The 15163-nt window shown below is 45.0% G+C and overlaps 1 protein-coding gene across 2 annotated transcripts; it reads left to right on the top strand.

The window, feature by feature from the left end:
* Nucleotides 1-432: 432 nt before the first annotated feature.
* zc3h4 (zinc finger CCCH-type containing 4) lies at nt 433-14863 on the top strand. Of its 2 annotated transcripts, none has more exons than XM_041046154.1 (14): nt 433-707; nt 5346-5649; nt 5768-5875; nt 6040-6244; nt 6671-6822; nt 7426-7522; nt 7746-7882; nt 8004-8117; nt 8391-8502; nt 8638-8747; nt 9025-9491; nt 9668-9990; nt 10171-10419; nt 10864-14863. In XM_041046154.1, exons 1-14 carry the CDS (start codon nt 628-630, stop codon nt 12555-12557), a joined length of 4152 nt encoding a protein of 1383 aa, XP_040902088.1. In that variant the 5' UTR covers nt 433-627; the 3' UTR covers nt 12558-14863. The 2 variants fall into 2 exon arrangements, with proteins under 2 accessions (XP_040902088.1, XP_040902089.1); XM_041046155.1 differs by having other exon boundaries at nt 9671-9990.
* The last annotated feature ends 300 nt before the right edge of the window (nt 14864-15163 follow it).

Here is a 15163-nt window from a genome sequence, read left to right on the forward strand (position 1 = left end):
TGTACATATTGTACCTCCTACAGGAATTTTTTTTTTTCAGAATGTCTACCCTGACAAAAACTGTGCTTAGTCCAGCTGAATTTGCTCAGTCTACCTATTTTTGGAGAAGACCACACAGCCAACAGCATTTTACTTGACAAACAGACTTGGGCGGAGAAAATGCTCACGGTTGTATTTTATATGACATTAACGCCAAATTAAGCTATAATTATTAAAGCGGTCTTTTATCAATGGTGTGTTCTGCTTCGTCTGCAGGGGCACCTGCCAGTCAAACTCGGGGGCTGATTTTACCCTGCATATGTCACATTCGGTAATTTCCGTGAGACGCGTAAAAGAACGTTATTCGTCATGATGTCACTCTCGGAGAAGCCCGCCCCCTTTCTCTTTGGAGAAGACAGTCGGCCATTTTAGGTTCACCAGTCGTCATTTCACATCGCTACAGTAGGACGGAGAACGTCAGGACTCAATTTCATCAAATTTCTATTACAACTATAGTGGAGAATTGTCTGCTATGAACTGAAACTCTTCCTAAAATCAAAAACAAGTAGATCCTAGTGAAGTGACGCATAAGCCAGTAGATTCCAGTGTCGAGTTGTAATTTTTTGCACCTCAATGTAGCTAGAGGAAATGGCTGTGGAAAGCATGACTGTCCATCCAAACTCCCCAACTACCAACCACGAACACAACAGTCTTCTGACTGACGAAAGGTCGAGTAATTCTACAATCATATTTAAATGAAATTATTTATTTGTCCTGTGCTTTTACACAAAAAGCCCGGGTTTTCTTTTTCTTTTTTCTGTCAGAGGGATTAAATTCGCCTTTTCTGGAAAACGAGTACAGAGGTAAAGAACGCCATGTTGACACGGCAACGCCAACTGGGAGGCCAAATAGCACCTGGGATAACGTTATTCCCTGTATTTTATTACTTTATCACAATCAACGGTCTATCGACTCAAGCCAACTGAAGACAAAAGACGAGATCGAAACAGCTGATTAATTATAATTTCACCGCCATACTCGCCTATTCAACGATTATAAAGCATCGGTTAATTACTTTCCCATTTGTAAGATCCGTTAACTCGTTAATTGACGTTAATTCGATTGTGTGTGTGGTGACAATTACTGTAATGCCGCAGGTGTAACAAATCCAAGCGTTTGTCTTGCTAACGTTGGGCCTATCTTCGGGCTAACTTAGCAACATTAGCTCGTTAGCTAATGTTATCAGCGACCGCAGTTGGCAAGAGAAGAGGGCGGCTAAGCTAATGGCTAATGGTAATTTGCTATTCCTTGGCGTTTCCACTCGCTGCAGTGTCGAATTCTGTTTCACCCCGACTAGAATTGTCATATTGTGCCATTAAATTATCGTATAATCCGTTCAAATCTGTTATTTCATTTGGCGTAATCATACTGCCAATGCGAAGCAACTTGTCGCTCAATTAGGTCTACGCACTTAAAAATTACACTCGGGACGTCCTCTTTCTGCCTAAGTAACGCTTGGTAGAAAACTTATTCTCGCTGCCGAGACACCCTTAGATGATTGGGGGTTTTTTTCTCCTTATGTCTTAAATTTTTACCAATTTTCAGAATACTGGTTTTTAAAAGGTATCGCCTGATCAGGTTTGTAGCTTGAAAGCTTTTAAACAGTCAATCTTTTCAATGCGTTTGTGCTGGTTGTTGGTCACGTACAGTTTTTGTCTAACATATCACTTTTATTCACAGTCGTGTCCACACTGACTCGTCCCAAACATCCACAAAAGTCCCAAAAATGTGTAAAACGTCTGCAAAGCATCCCAGAAGTGTTTCAAGTCAAACACAGAGTTCCCTCTTATCACTGTTCCCAGTTGGCAAATTTGCTGTATGTTACAGTTGGTCCCACTTCCAAGTCCCACAAACCCCATTAGTGTCCCTAAAAGGCTAGGGAAAAAAAACCTTCAATGGTTTTGCAAAATGTGAAGAAAACCTGTCACAGTAAGTATTCCCCATTTTAATCGTGGCCCTTTGTTTATAGAATTAATTAAGTTATGGACTCACTGAGCTAATAATGTACCATAATGCATGGTAAATCCTTTGATTCAGTCATCCTTAAACAGGCAACAATAATCTTGTGCTCTGTCTTCTCACAGTTGTCTGCTAGAATGGTGTGTTCAGAGATTTCACAGTCTGGTGTAGTGTTAATGGATTTAAATGAAAACTTGTTTATCATAGTTTACATGGATAACACTGCACAGACCTGGATTTTTTTTTGTCAGTTGTCAGTAGTGCATTGATACTTTTGTAGGGTCTAATCAATAACTCATTAAGTAAACAGCAGTTTTTCCTGTCTGCAGGTCTGTTAGGCCTGCAGATTTTTTGTGCTGGTAGACTTGAGCTTTATTAACTCTTAAATTCACACTGACCTGACCTTCTTTTTGTCTGAGTGTAGAGAAATCTGGATGGAGTTGGTCTGCATTTTAATTTTTCCTCCAAACTGGCACATTGTTGGCAGCAGATGATGTGATTTTATTGTATTTTGAGAGGCCAGAGGCCATCAGCTTTTGCCCATAGTGAATCCCAGCCGCTTCCTATTCACAACATTCTGCTACCATTATACAGCCAAATCCCTGTGCTATCATAGACACTGTGTCAGGAGAGTTTTTCTTGTGCCCGGCTCTTACAGGTTTTGATTAACAGGACAGTTTTGTATCACAGGCCCACAGTGAGGTAGAGGAGTGACCTGGCTGTTAAGATGATGCTCCTGAGTTTGTTGTGTTTGGATTCAAACATCATAAGTGGTTCAGAACAAAGAACCTGTTAGAGTTTAGTAAAGTGTTCGAGGTGAGGAGACAAAAAGGTGACACAGTTTCACTGTTAAATTATTTTGAGGAAAAATGCACTGGGGTTGTTTGTATCTGATACCGAACATTTGTATTGAGCCATTACTGGCCTAAACACCGCAGAGCCTGTATATTTTGGAGCTGATTTACAGATGATGACAAAGAAAAGATTCTATAAGTAACTGAGAAACTGTTTTCATTGATGACAAATTTTGGATTTCACTGGCATTTGTTCCAGAGCAAAATCAGATGAACCCAAATATGAAGAGAACAGATTTTGTTGTTCGTTCAGCACATAACATTGCTGATTTTGTATATGGATAAACTTCAGGCTTTACACCGCAGATGTGTTTGAAAAGACAGGTTAACTAAATTCTCTGTCTGCATAACTTTGCAGTTAAAAAAAAAAAACTTCCTCAGATCTGGAGGGATTGATTAAAAAAGACCTTCTTCAGGCTCTGCTCTGCAAAGTTGTCAAGATAACTTACTTCTGGAAGGGGCCCCTGACAGTTTCAGTCTGCGCAGTGGTTTCAGATTAAGAAAACATTTTTAAGTTAGCAACTCTGGATAGGACTCAGTTAAAATCATTTTACCAAATGTGTATTTTCTATCAGAAAATAAGATAAATGAAGCTGATGACTAGACGTCGCTGGTAGCTTTGTTTCTGAATTGATCTTGACGATGTTCGTCGCTCTGCTGCTGAGCATTTCGTCTGTGACACAGACATGAAGCACAGATTATTAAGGCTGATTATCGCACTTTCCCCAGAGGAAGCCGTTATGCTGATGATGTGGTGTGGTGCAGTGTACACATATGGTGCAGCTGACATTTTGCCTCAGAGCAGGCTGAATGTACCAACCACCTGTGTTGGCTCAGTTCACTGTGTGCCCTGTGTAGGACAAAACATGTCTTTGAGCAGTTATTGTAATATTATAAAGCAGGTGTCATATCAGTGAATCTTGTTAACTTCACCCTGGCCTCAAGCCTCACTCCCAGCCTGCTGCGCACAGAGCACGTCAGCTTCCTTTGGGTGTGGGCTTTTGTGGGAGAGCCAGGGCCTTGTCACTCTAATAACTAGTGATTAATACGTTGTCTTTTCATTGTTACTTAAATTTGACCTCTTTTCTAGCCTGTGCCTTAAACCATACCATGTCTTTGTTAGTAAAAATGGAAGATAAAACAATGGCCAATCTGACTATGGCAAGAATATGTATGCTCGGTAGTTAGTTGTGGTCTATTAGATGATAAAACTGGCACCACTTGTCACCTTTTGGTGTCATGATAGCTGGAAGGGAAGGGAAACACAGTAAATAATAATGCCAGTATAGTTTTTCTGCTTGTGTAAGTTGTGTTTTCACTCCATTTCAAACCAGACGCACAATGTTGTGAACTTTAACTCAGAATTGGATGTATTGACTACTTATTGTATGGCAGCTCGTTTGTCTGATGACACTGATAATCAGTGATGTAGGCCTGACTGAAGGTATAAAATATAACCACACTGTGGTGGAGTTGTGTTTTTGTCACTTCTGCTGATTTAGATGTTTTTGTGTTAGCAAGACAACATATTCCACACAGTGTATGTGGAAAGTGGGTTTTTTTTTTTTAGCGGCCGGTTTTAGGTGGTTCCTTGGTTCACTGTTGGTATTTTTGCTTTTTCAGGGGATGAATATGTGCAAAATGTTATGACCTGCAGCTTAAACAGGCAAGCATCTGTGAGAAATACAGGCACTGTGTAAATACTGTACACCTGGCAGAATCACTGGCACACACAAAAACATGGTCTCTCGTTTTAAGCCCACCTGACATAAATCGCCATTCGTAGCACAAAGTTGTTGAAATCACACCAACATTTGCTCTCCCAGCAGTGACAGGTGATCTCAGTACCCCCACATTGGTGTTTAGTATCAGAAATGGCAATGACAGAAAGGAATAGATGGTACAAGGATAAAATTCAAAGAATTACGAGCAGGTCAGAGGCCACTCTTTCTGTTCCACTTTACCCGTCAAGGTCGCGGGGAAGCTGGAGCCTAACCCAGCTGACGACGGGCGGGAGCGGGGCCGAATCTGTTTTTATATGTTAACTATTAAAGTTATAAGCTATTATTACATTAATTTTCTAGCTTTTATAATTTTGCCAACCTGAATGATGTGTCGCACCTTTAATTATATCTCCTGAACTCAGCTGTTATTCTTAAAATATATCAATACATTTATAAACCCCCGTTTATATCACAGATCAGCAAGCAGCTCACCCAACCAATAGACTTCATGTCTGATGCTAAATTTTTGTGAACTTCACCAGGCCTCTGTACTTGTTATTCCACAGATTTATCTGTGACCACTGAAAACAAACCACTAAATGTTTATTTTATGTTTTTTGCAAGTGTTTTTATAATTTTATCATAGATTTGTCATTTTTACATTTATATCCTAAAACTTCTGCGGGGGCTGGCAGAGTGAGCCACAGTCCATGAGAAAATGAGATATATATATATAAAATCCCCCCGTATGCATTCTCTCTACATACAGGCCAGAGGATGGAGAACTGGAGGAAGGCGAGCTGGAAGATGATGGGGGAGAAATGGAGGACGAGGGGATGGGTGGAGGTGCATCCGCAGCAGGAGGAGGCGGAGATGCGGGTGAAGAAGTAGGTGGAGGAGGTGATGGAGGAGGGGACGAGGCTGGGGATAGGCCTCGGCGAAGTAGGGAGCACCATGCCAGCAGTGATTCTGAGGATGAGAGATCCCACCGTCGCAAGAGGAAGAGGAAGAAAGAGAGGGAACGAGAAAGGGAGAAGAGGAGGTCGAAGAAGAAACGCAAATCCAAACACAAAGTGAGAATGTTCACAGCTACACCACTGTAAAAGAACCTTCTAGTTCTCTACATCCTTCTGTCTTCATCTAAAAGATGCGAACCTGTGCGTCTCTGACATTTTTCTCTCTCTCCTCCAGCGTCATGCGTCCTCCGATGATGACCATTCAGACTACAGCGATGACTCTGACTACAGTCCCAGTGAGAAGAGGAAGTATAGAGAGTACAGTCCCCAGTACCCCCCTCCTGTAAGTCTAAAGAGCAAGCGTTGCCCACACTTACGTTCAAATCTTGAAAGTTATATTTAAATCCAATTTTTGAAGTAATGTATTTCAATACTCTTGATTTATCAATATTCAATAATTCTTTTTAGTGGAAAGTAAAATCACCTAATACCTTTACCCATCTTTAGTCTCACGGAGGCTACGGCGGCCCAAAGAAGGGCGGCTACATGAAGATGGACAAACAGAGCTACGGAGGCTACGATGACTATGAGGATGACAACTACGAGGGAGAGGAAGACGAGGACATGGGGGACGAAGATTATGATGACTTCACCAAGGAGCTCAACCAGTACCGCAAAGCCAAGGAGGGAGGAGGTGGCCGTGGCATGCGAGGTGCGTCCACGGCAGTTTGGTTGAAACTGTTGAAAATGAAAATCAGACTTGTGCCAGACATTATGCTGTGTGCACCTAAACTGGGACTGACCAGAAGACTGAATGACATCTAAGGCCCGGTGTGGTGGAAAGGTCCTCTGTCTTTCTGTACGCTGCATTTAGGTGTAATACTTTGAAAGTTTTCACTAAAAGTTTGAACCAGTAAGCAGGCTTTTTAGATAATGTGCCGCTGTCTGACGAAACCTTAGCGGTATATTCACCACCATATGTTTGCTTTCATACTTGTGACAGAGTTTCATTTGCACAGTTGTGGTCACACAATGGGGCTTATTTGCTTAAACTTTGTTGACAATCCAAATCCCATAGATAAGTTACTGACAGTTTCCCGTGCCGCTGTAGCTCACTCTCTTTTTCTCCATGTCTCAGGGGGTAAAGGTCGTATGAAGAACCAGAGAGGCCGTGGAGGGATGAGGGGAGGAAGAAGGGGTAGAGGAGGAGGCAGAGGAAGAGGAGGACGAGGGGGAGGAAAGATGGGAGGAGACAATGACGACGGAGATGGCTACGGAGACGACATGGAGGTAAGGTTTCGAGCTCAGAATGAAGCCCACTGTGTATTTGCTTTGGTAAAAATCCAGGGAACAAGTTGTTATTCTGTTTTATTTGCTGCTTTTTGTGTGTTTACTCAGTTGTTTAAATACATTTCACATGGAAGCATTCAAGTGAACAAGTACCAACACTCCCTGTTGAGCACTGACAAATCAAGCCTGTCTTCATAGGAAACTGATTGTTTCCCTATCAGTAGAATAATACTCTGAATGGGGTCTCTCTCTCTGGCATCGTGCATCTTTGCACTTAATACATTTCCACATTCTCCAGGCATCATTGTTGTTAAAGTGCCCCTGGATTCTCAGAGCATATGTGCACTTGGCTCTTTCGATGCCCGCAGTCAGCTGTCTCCTCGCCGCTCTGAGAGCCGGTGTATGCAGTGTCCCTGGCTTTCAGCAGCGACCTCTGACCTCTGCATTCAGTCAGGCCACAAATTCTCAGGACCTTTGGTCTTGCTTAACAGATCAGGAATCAGGAAATAAACTGCTTCACATCTTGTTACAAGCTGTTGCTGAAGTGATGTGTTGTGAAGAGTGAGTGACACTTAAATAACTTGTGCTAAATCTGTCTTACAGTATGGAGAGGATGACTACGACAACATGGGGGATGATGACTATGATGACTACTCAAAAGAACTCAACCAGTACAAGAAGTGCAAAGACAGAGGCAGAGGTGAGTCCGGACCTCAGGTGTATATGTGTGGATTTTCATCTCTGGTTCTCTCTTAGAGAAATGGCTGCTCCTCTTTTAGAGGAACTATGCACTGTGATCTGGATGCACAGGGTAAACTGTGATCCAGTGTCTTCCTCCCAAACCTGTGTCTGACACTGCTGCTGAGCGACAGCTGGGCTGTCTGTATGACCCAGGAATTCACTCTTTCTCACTTTACCACCAGGAGGCAAAGGAGGCCGCGGGCGAGGCAGAGGTAAAGGAGGGCGGGGTATGATCAGAGGAGGAAAGGGTCGAAACCGAGGCAGAGGACGAGGTGACATGGGTAACGATGATGACAACAATGGAGACATGGACAATGGGGTAAGACCTTTGTAGTTATTAGATCAGCCTGAAGTGTCCCGATACCCAATCCAAAACAAATATTCTAATCCAGAGTAGGTTAATACAAATGTGTACGTTCTGGTTTGTGTTTGTTTTTTAGGATGGAGGTGGACTTGATGGACCAGGGTTAGGGAGGAGGAATCAGAATGAGAAGCACCAGGATAAAAAAGGAAAGGCCATCTGCAAGTACTACATCGAAGGAAGATGCACCTGGGTAAGACGGCATAAATGTTTGCTGTTTTGGCCTGAAAGGTGTATGTTTATTGGCTCACAGTTTGTACAGATCTTCAGTGAGCGCAGACTGACAAAAACCCTTTGGAGCACTGTACTACATTCAGTAACAAAACACAGAGGAAAACATTTGATTTATTATTGTTGTTTATTTTAGCCTTCCTGGTCAATAAGTTATCTCTAAACTGGTGCCTCAGACTTGTCAGTCATGATCACTCAGACACACAGATCTCATTGTGGCCTATTTAACCACCAGGGGGACCACTGCAACTTCAGCCATGACATTGAGCTGCCGAAGAAGAAGGAACTGTGCAAGTTCTACATAACTGGATTCTGTGCCCGAGCCGACCACTGTCCTTACATGCATGATATCCTTTTCTGTTGACGCTAAAGCTTTCATTTTTTTTATCAGTATGAAGTTACATTCAAATTCCACTTCAGTGAAAACATGAAAGGTTTGCGTGAATCTTTTGGTGAATGTTTCTCCTTGACTCCCATGCTACGTGAATTCCCCTGTAAGCTCTACCACACCACAGGTAACTGCGTCAATGGCGACGAGTGTATGTTCTCACATGAAGCCCTGAATGATGACACTCAGGAGCTGCTCAACAAGGTAGGAACCTGGGATGTCCGGTGGCCTCATGGTTAAGGCACATACCCCATAGCAGTAATGTCCAGGGTGTAATTCCCTGACAGGGATATTTAAAAAGTCTTTTTGAGAGTATTCAAATATTTAAAGATCTGAAGTTCAGTAAAATGCAGCTTTTAAAGTTATGCAGTTTGCAAGCAGAAGTTGTTTGTCTTAGTTCACAAACAGAAAGAGTTTTCATAAATACCTGTTGAAAACATTTCAGATACTTACCAGATTTTTTTGTGACTTTGTTTTCTAGATGTTGGCAGAGGATGCAGAGGCTGGAGCTGAGGATGAGAAGGAGGTGGAGGAACTGAAGAAGCAAGGGATCAACCCTCTCCCCAAACCTCCTCCTGGAGTGGGCCTGCTCCCCACGCCTCCTCGGCCTGTCCCTGTGGACACCAGCTCAGGGCCCGGGGATTTTGGCGTGCCTGCACCAGTTGACTTTGGGGGTCTTCCTGGACCTAACCAGGGGCCCATTGCCGGCAAAGGACCCCCAGGACCAGGGCCTGTTCCTGGTCCTAATCCCTGTGCTGGTCCCCCTGTCCATGGCCCTGATGGAAGTCCCTTTCCAGGTGGGCCCCCAAATCCCAGCGGCCCTCCTCCACACATGGGCCCCCCACCTCCTTGTCCCGGAGGGGGAGGTGGCGCGGGGAAGAAAATCCCCTCATTGTTCGAGATTAAAGTTCAGCCAACAGGACAGCTGGCTCAGAAACTGGCTGTCAGGTAAGAGATCAGACATGTATGTAATATGATGCACTGTGATAGCACTAATACCCAAGTCACCCGTGTTAAACATTTGGTTATTATAGAGCCCGGGTAGATGGATATGTTTGAGGACTCTAACTGTGAATAATAAAGAAATGGAACTCTCGTTGATTCCCTGCTCTCTCTTGTCTCAGAAGCCAGACTCCCAGTGGCAACCAAGGTCAGGCTGCAGCGCCTGGACCCCAGGGTGCCCCTGGTGCCACCCCTCCCCGCTTCCCTGCTCCTCCAGGCATGATGGCCCCGGACATGCAGAACATGGGCCCCAACCTTGGAATGAACCAGGGCCCCCCCAACATGGGCCCTGGCGGACCGCCCATGATGGGAGGATTTGCACCTGGTGACGGCCCTCCACACGGAGGTCCCATGCCTCCAGGTCCCGCTCAAGGTGGAGGAAACTTCTTCAATAACTTCTTCAATCAGCAGGAGGGTATGAAGATGGAGGGAGTAGTACAAGAAGGTGAGAGAGTGAATTTCAGTAACCACACTGCATAATTCAGAGCTAACCTAGTTAGCTTTGGAGTAATTATGTTGAATGGTACACAGTATTCTTCAGGTGATGCTAGCATTGTTGATGCTTATTGTTTTTGTATTAATAAGTACCCCTGCTGTCACCCCCCCCCCCCCCCCCCCCCCTCAGGTGACAGTTATCAGGGTTTTGCTGGCATGGATGAGAGAGGAGGAGCAGGGAAGTTTGGTAATCAGCCAGGTGGTCAAGAAGGTTCAGCCAATGGAGCGTCAGCCAATCAGGGAGGGATTTCTGTTCCTGACTTTCTGCCTCCAGCCCAGCGTGTCCTGTTCATGAGGATTCAGCAGAAGCAGCAGGAGGAAGAGGAGCGAGCTCGCAGGATCGCCGAGGGAGGAGCAGAGAAGAGTAGAGACACTGAGGGTAGAAGAAATGTTTCATTTATAAAGTGTTCGTCATTACTTGTTGTTGTTGTTGTTGTGAGTTGTTCTAATCCCCATTTCCATACACAGTATGCTGTGTCTTCTCCCTCATGGCTAAAACACTGTGTTAAATCTTCAGGAAAGCAGCACAAAAATGGAACAACACAGCGCCGACTGTAAAATCATGTCCGCACCTTTAATGTAGTTGACATTTGTTAATTTAATGGTACAGTTCATAGTAATCGTTTAAACACCTCAGCAAAATAAATGTTTCACTTCTACGTCTGTTAGAAGTTTGCACAGAACTCCACAGAAGTTTGACAATGATACCAAATACTCATTTAATCAAGTGTGTCTGTTGTAAAGTGTTGTTTAGTTTTTTTTTTTCTGTCAAACTATGATCTCCAGAGGTAACACCCAAACACGTCTGTCGTTCTTTCCCTAGGTGATTCAGGGAACTGGTACTCCAGTGAGGATGAGGATGGCGGTGGTAGTGTGACTTCAATCTTGAAGACGCTTCGTCAGCAGACCCAGGCTCCTCAAAAATCCGACGGGCCCCCGAGCGACCCTCGCCTGCCAAAGGCCTCCCCTGCCAACCCTCCGGCTCGCCCAGCAGACCCCCGCTTGGTTCGGGATCCACGCCTGGCACGTGCTGCAGAGTTGGCCCAAATCTCTGACTCCGTCCACTCCATGCCTGCTCCGTCTTCCTCTGGACCACCTGCAGACCCCAGGTTAGCTCGACTAGCTGCTGCTGCCTCAGCTGGATCCACCTCTCACTCGCCTCCTGCTACTAAACCAGAGCCTCCTCTGGTCTACAAGCCTCCGCCGCTTACAGCCCCAGCAGTGGAGGAGGAGGAGACAGAGCGGGTTCTGCGGGACAAGCCAGTACCGATTCCTCTCGACCCGCTCATGGGCATGGCTCTGAGAGACCCACGCTCTCAGCTGCAGCAGTTCAGCCACATCAAGAAGGATATTGTTCTCCACATGCCGGCTTTTGCCAAAACCATCACCTGGTCACCTGAAGATCTCCTTCCACTCCCTATTCCCAAGCAGGACCTCCTTCCACTCCCACCAGGCATCCCTCCTGTGTCCTCTCTAGACCCGCGTCTGTCCCGTGCTCAGCAGCAGCACCACACATCGCTCCCTCACACACAGCCTCCTCCCGGACAGTCTCCTCCCTCCTTGGACCCACCTGCTTCCTCCTCCACTTCCTCCCTCCCGGACTTTGAGCTCCTGTCTCGTATCTTGAAAACGGTCAACTCCAGCCCGTCCCAGACCCCGTCCCCTCCTCTCTTACCCACCCCTGCTGCCCCTGTTTCGCTTTTGGGTCCACCTCCCACCATGCCTCCTGCACCTGCTGAAAAGCCTGCAGACCCCCGTGTGGCCCGTAAAGGCCCCTCAGACCCCCGTCTCCAGCCGCAGAAGTCAGCAATGAAGCAGCCATCAGATCCTGCGCCTCCTCCTGCCGCCTCCACATCACCAACAACAACATCTAGCTCCCCCCCTCCCACCATCGCCCCCTACGACCCAAGGCTGCTCTCCTCAGGTGGGGCAGGGCGTGGTGTCGGGGCTGGGGCACCAGGGGGAGCCAGTGTGCTGAGCAGCATCAGCCTGTATGACCCTCGGACTAACAAACCAGGTAGCCCTGGTACCAGTGGTGGCTCTAACAACTCCCCCGCAGCTAATACAGAGTCCAAACCCTCAGATCCCACGACGGGTAAACCCAAGTCCAAGGAGCCCCTCTTTGTTCGGAAGTCTGCGTTGGACCAACCAGAGCCAGAGAAAAGTGGAGAACAGGGGACGGATCGATACAACAGCTATAACAGGCCCCGGCCTAAGCCTGCACCCTCGCCTAACTCCACCGCGCAGGGAGGGCTCACTGCAGCCGGAGCAGCTGCAGCTGGTGGTCAGGGTGTTCCTGGAGCCACTGCAGACCAGGGCCCTGCGGGTGTCCACAACCTACCGGTGTCCTCTCTGTTTGGCGTGGTGAAGCAGGCGACAAAGCCTGGCGGGACAAGTAGCCCCTTTGGAGGAAACAGCCCGGCGCAGCCCGAGCAGGCGGCCACAGAGCAGGACAACGCCTCACTGAAGGACGTTTTCAAAGGTTTTGACCCCACGGCCTCGCCGTTCTGCCAGTGACCCCCTGACCCTGGAACCATGACGCCCGTCACGTGATTGGCCGTTGGCTTGTTTTAACATTTTTGGAAACTGAGCAGAATAATGAAAAGGAGAGAGAAAAGCGCACTGAGGAAACTACCTGTAAGACTGGTTAAGACAGACTTTGTGAACAAACTGATGTTACAAACCACGTTTCGTGCTCACACAGACACACTTTACCCCAGTGTTGCAGATTCAGATTCTATAAAAGACACCAGGGTTATGGGAAGGGTTTAAAATGAAATCTCTAAATCTCTATTTTAAACAAAGTTATTGATGTATAAATAAATGTGATCTCTCAATGTTTAATGAAAACAGTTATACAACAGCAAAAACAAATTTCTATTCACATCTTGTTTCATTATTCTTTTCTTTTCAGTTCTATTTTTTTAAGGTCTTTTCACCTGTAAACTGTTTGATGTGCTTGTCTGTATTTTTGGGGCAGTTAAAGTTGGCAGTGCTCTCGGCAACAAGTGAACAGATAGGTAACATTGTTTTTCTCAGATTTTCACAACAAAATATTTTTCATTTGTGGCTTTTTTATGACTAAAAAACAGCACTGAGGCAACTCCTTTAGCCCCGTTGCCCGTCTGAAACATATTTCCCTCCGCGTCACTGCCTTTGCATTCACTGTCCTCTTTATTCCTTTTAGAAACTGTTGAGTTTTGTCAAAGAAAAGCATATATTTTGTTATTATAACTCACCGCGTCCGTTTCGGCAGAAACACGTGCGGATTCCTAAACTTAAATCTATATTCTGCTTGATTTGTTTTTTAGTATTTATTTTTCTACTTCTTTGCACTCTCAGTTTGTGTCCACTGAGGGTTGTATTAATATTTTTAATGTCTGTATCTCTTCCAACTGTTAAAATACTGTCTCATTTCAGGTATTTAGCTCTTACCCAAAACACGTAACTTTGCTGTTACAGGAAGTGACCTGTGACCTTTCAGTACTGCCTCTCTACACTACTGCACCCCCGTTGTTCCTTTTCAACCCATGGATTTGAATTTTCCCTTTGTTGCTAAATGGAGAAAAGCTTTCGAGTGAATGTTTTGCTTTATCACTCACTGAAAATGGAAAGCAGACACGGAAAAAGGATTTTGCTGCTCAGACTAATGGCACACACGTCACCACGTCCCTCTCCAGTGGCACATTTTAGCTGGCTGATGATTAGCCATAACATTAGTGGTGTTAAAGGGACATTTAACAAGTTTCTGTGTTTTCTCTCTGCTGTAAAGGTGATGCTGCCCAAAGGCTCAGCCTCTGATTGGACGGCCTTGGTCAGCACAGGACTCTTTACTTCACTGATTCAAACTTCTTCTAGGTTTTAGCTTTTAGTTATTTTGTCTTATTTAGTGTTTTGTTAAGGATGGAAAAGAAATCCTACAGGACGTGACTGCAGATCTCTGAGGATGGAAAAAGTCGCAGCCTTACAGCATCAGTCCACAGGCTTTTGGCTCAGTGGTTGGTGGCAGTGTGACAATCATAAACTAGACTTGGACCTAAAATTGAATGAATGCATGAATCTTGCGCTGATCTGTGCAGGTGCGCCCTCTACTGTCAGTCTCAGCTCTGCATGAAGAGAACATGAGCTGAGCACCACGAGCTGAACATGTTCCCGCTTCATGGTGAAAGTGTTCACAGTTAGGATGAGAGTTTAAATCTAGTTTCTGCAGCGTCTGAATCAGGGTGAGGATTGGTTTTTGTTCCCAGTTTGTCTGATGAGCCAGAGATTTCATTGCCAGGTTTAAATGTGGGGTCACTGCAGTGGAGCTGAGAGACGTCTTTGACTTCCAGAAGGTTTAGAACATCTGTCAGGGTCATTGTTGACTGTCTTGTGTATAAATGTTGATCATTCTAATTTATTTTTTTTTATACTTGGGTAAATATACTTCCTCATTTGTCATTTTTGAACTGAACCGTTTTATATGTCAGGATTATTACTTACCACTCACTTCAGTGGGATGCAGGCAGCCTGTAACAGTGTGAAGAGAGAAGAAAGGCATATTTTTTTTATTTGGTTTTGTGTATAAAGACTCAGACTAACGAAAGAATTACTATTGAACAAGCCTGTTAGGAGGTTGGCCATCAGCTATAGCAAGCGTGAAAGTTAGTGTTCATTTGTTCCTTTACGGCTTTGTTGTTCTGTAAAGTTGTTTTATGTGTTGTTTTTTTTTCTTGCTATGTAAATTTGACCAGTATCCTGTCTTTGGAGGGTGGAGTTTTCTAACTGTACACTGTTGGTGAGGTCGTCAGAGTATTTAAATAAAGTTGATATATGATCAACCAGTTATAAATCTGTTTTCAGCAGTGTTTTGACCTCGGTTTGTTCATCTGACCGGTTTATATCTGCGGTGGTTGTGAGGCCAAAATGAATAAACACTGCCTTCCCTCTGGCGTCATCCTCAAGCTAAACACTGCATTTTTGCTTTAGCAGCAGTGAAGATCTAAGAAGAGTTTTCGCCATCTTTCATCCACGCAGCATGCTTTTCAGACGCGAGGCAAATATTACGGCCTCACGTTGATGCTTGTGTGGCTATAAACAGCCTTGTTGCTTCAGTCATCGTTAATCTGTTCACAGTAGGAACA

Source organism: Toxotes jaculatrix, chromosome 9, assembly GCF_017976425.1.
Source record: "Toxotes jaculatrix isolate fToxJac2 chromosome 9, fToxJac2.pri, whole genome shotgun sequence".
Lineage (NCBI taxonomy): Eukaryota > Metazoa > Chordata > Actinopteri > Toxotidae > Toxotes > Toxotes jaculatrix.

Bases quoted from the DNA above. Each gene is read 5' to 3' on its own strand.
- zc3h4 (XM_041046154.1), top strand. From the start codon at position 628: ATGGCTGTGGAAAGCATGACTGTCCATCCAAACTCCCCAACTACCAAC. The intron at 6,823-7,425 runs GTAAGGTTTCGA...TCTGTCTTACAG, and splicing joins GCTACGGAGACGACATGGAG to TATGGAGAGGATGACTACGA. The intron at 10,420-10,863 runs GTAGAAGAAATG...TTCTTTCCCTAG, and splicing joins GAAGAGTAGAGACACTGAGG to GTGATTCAGGGAACTGGTAC.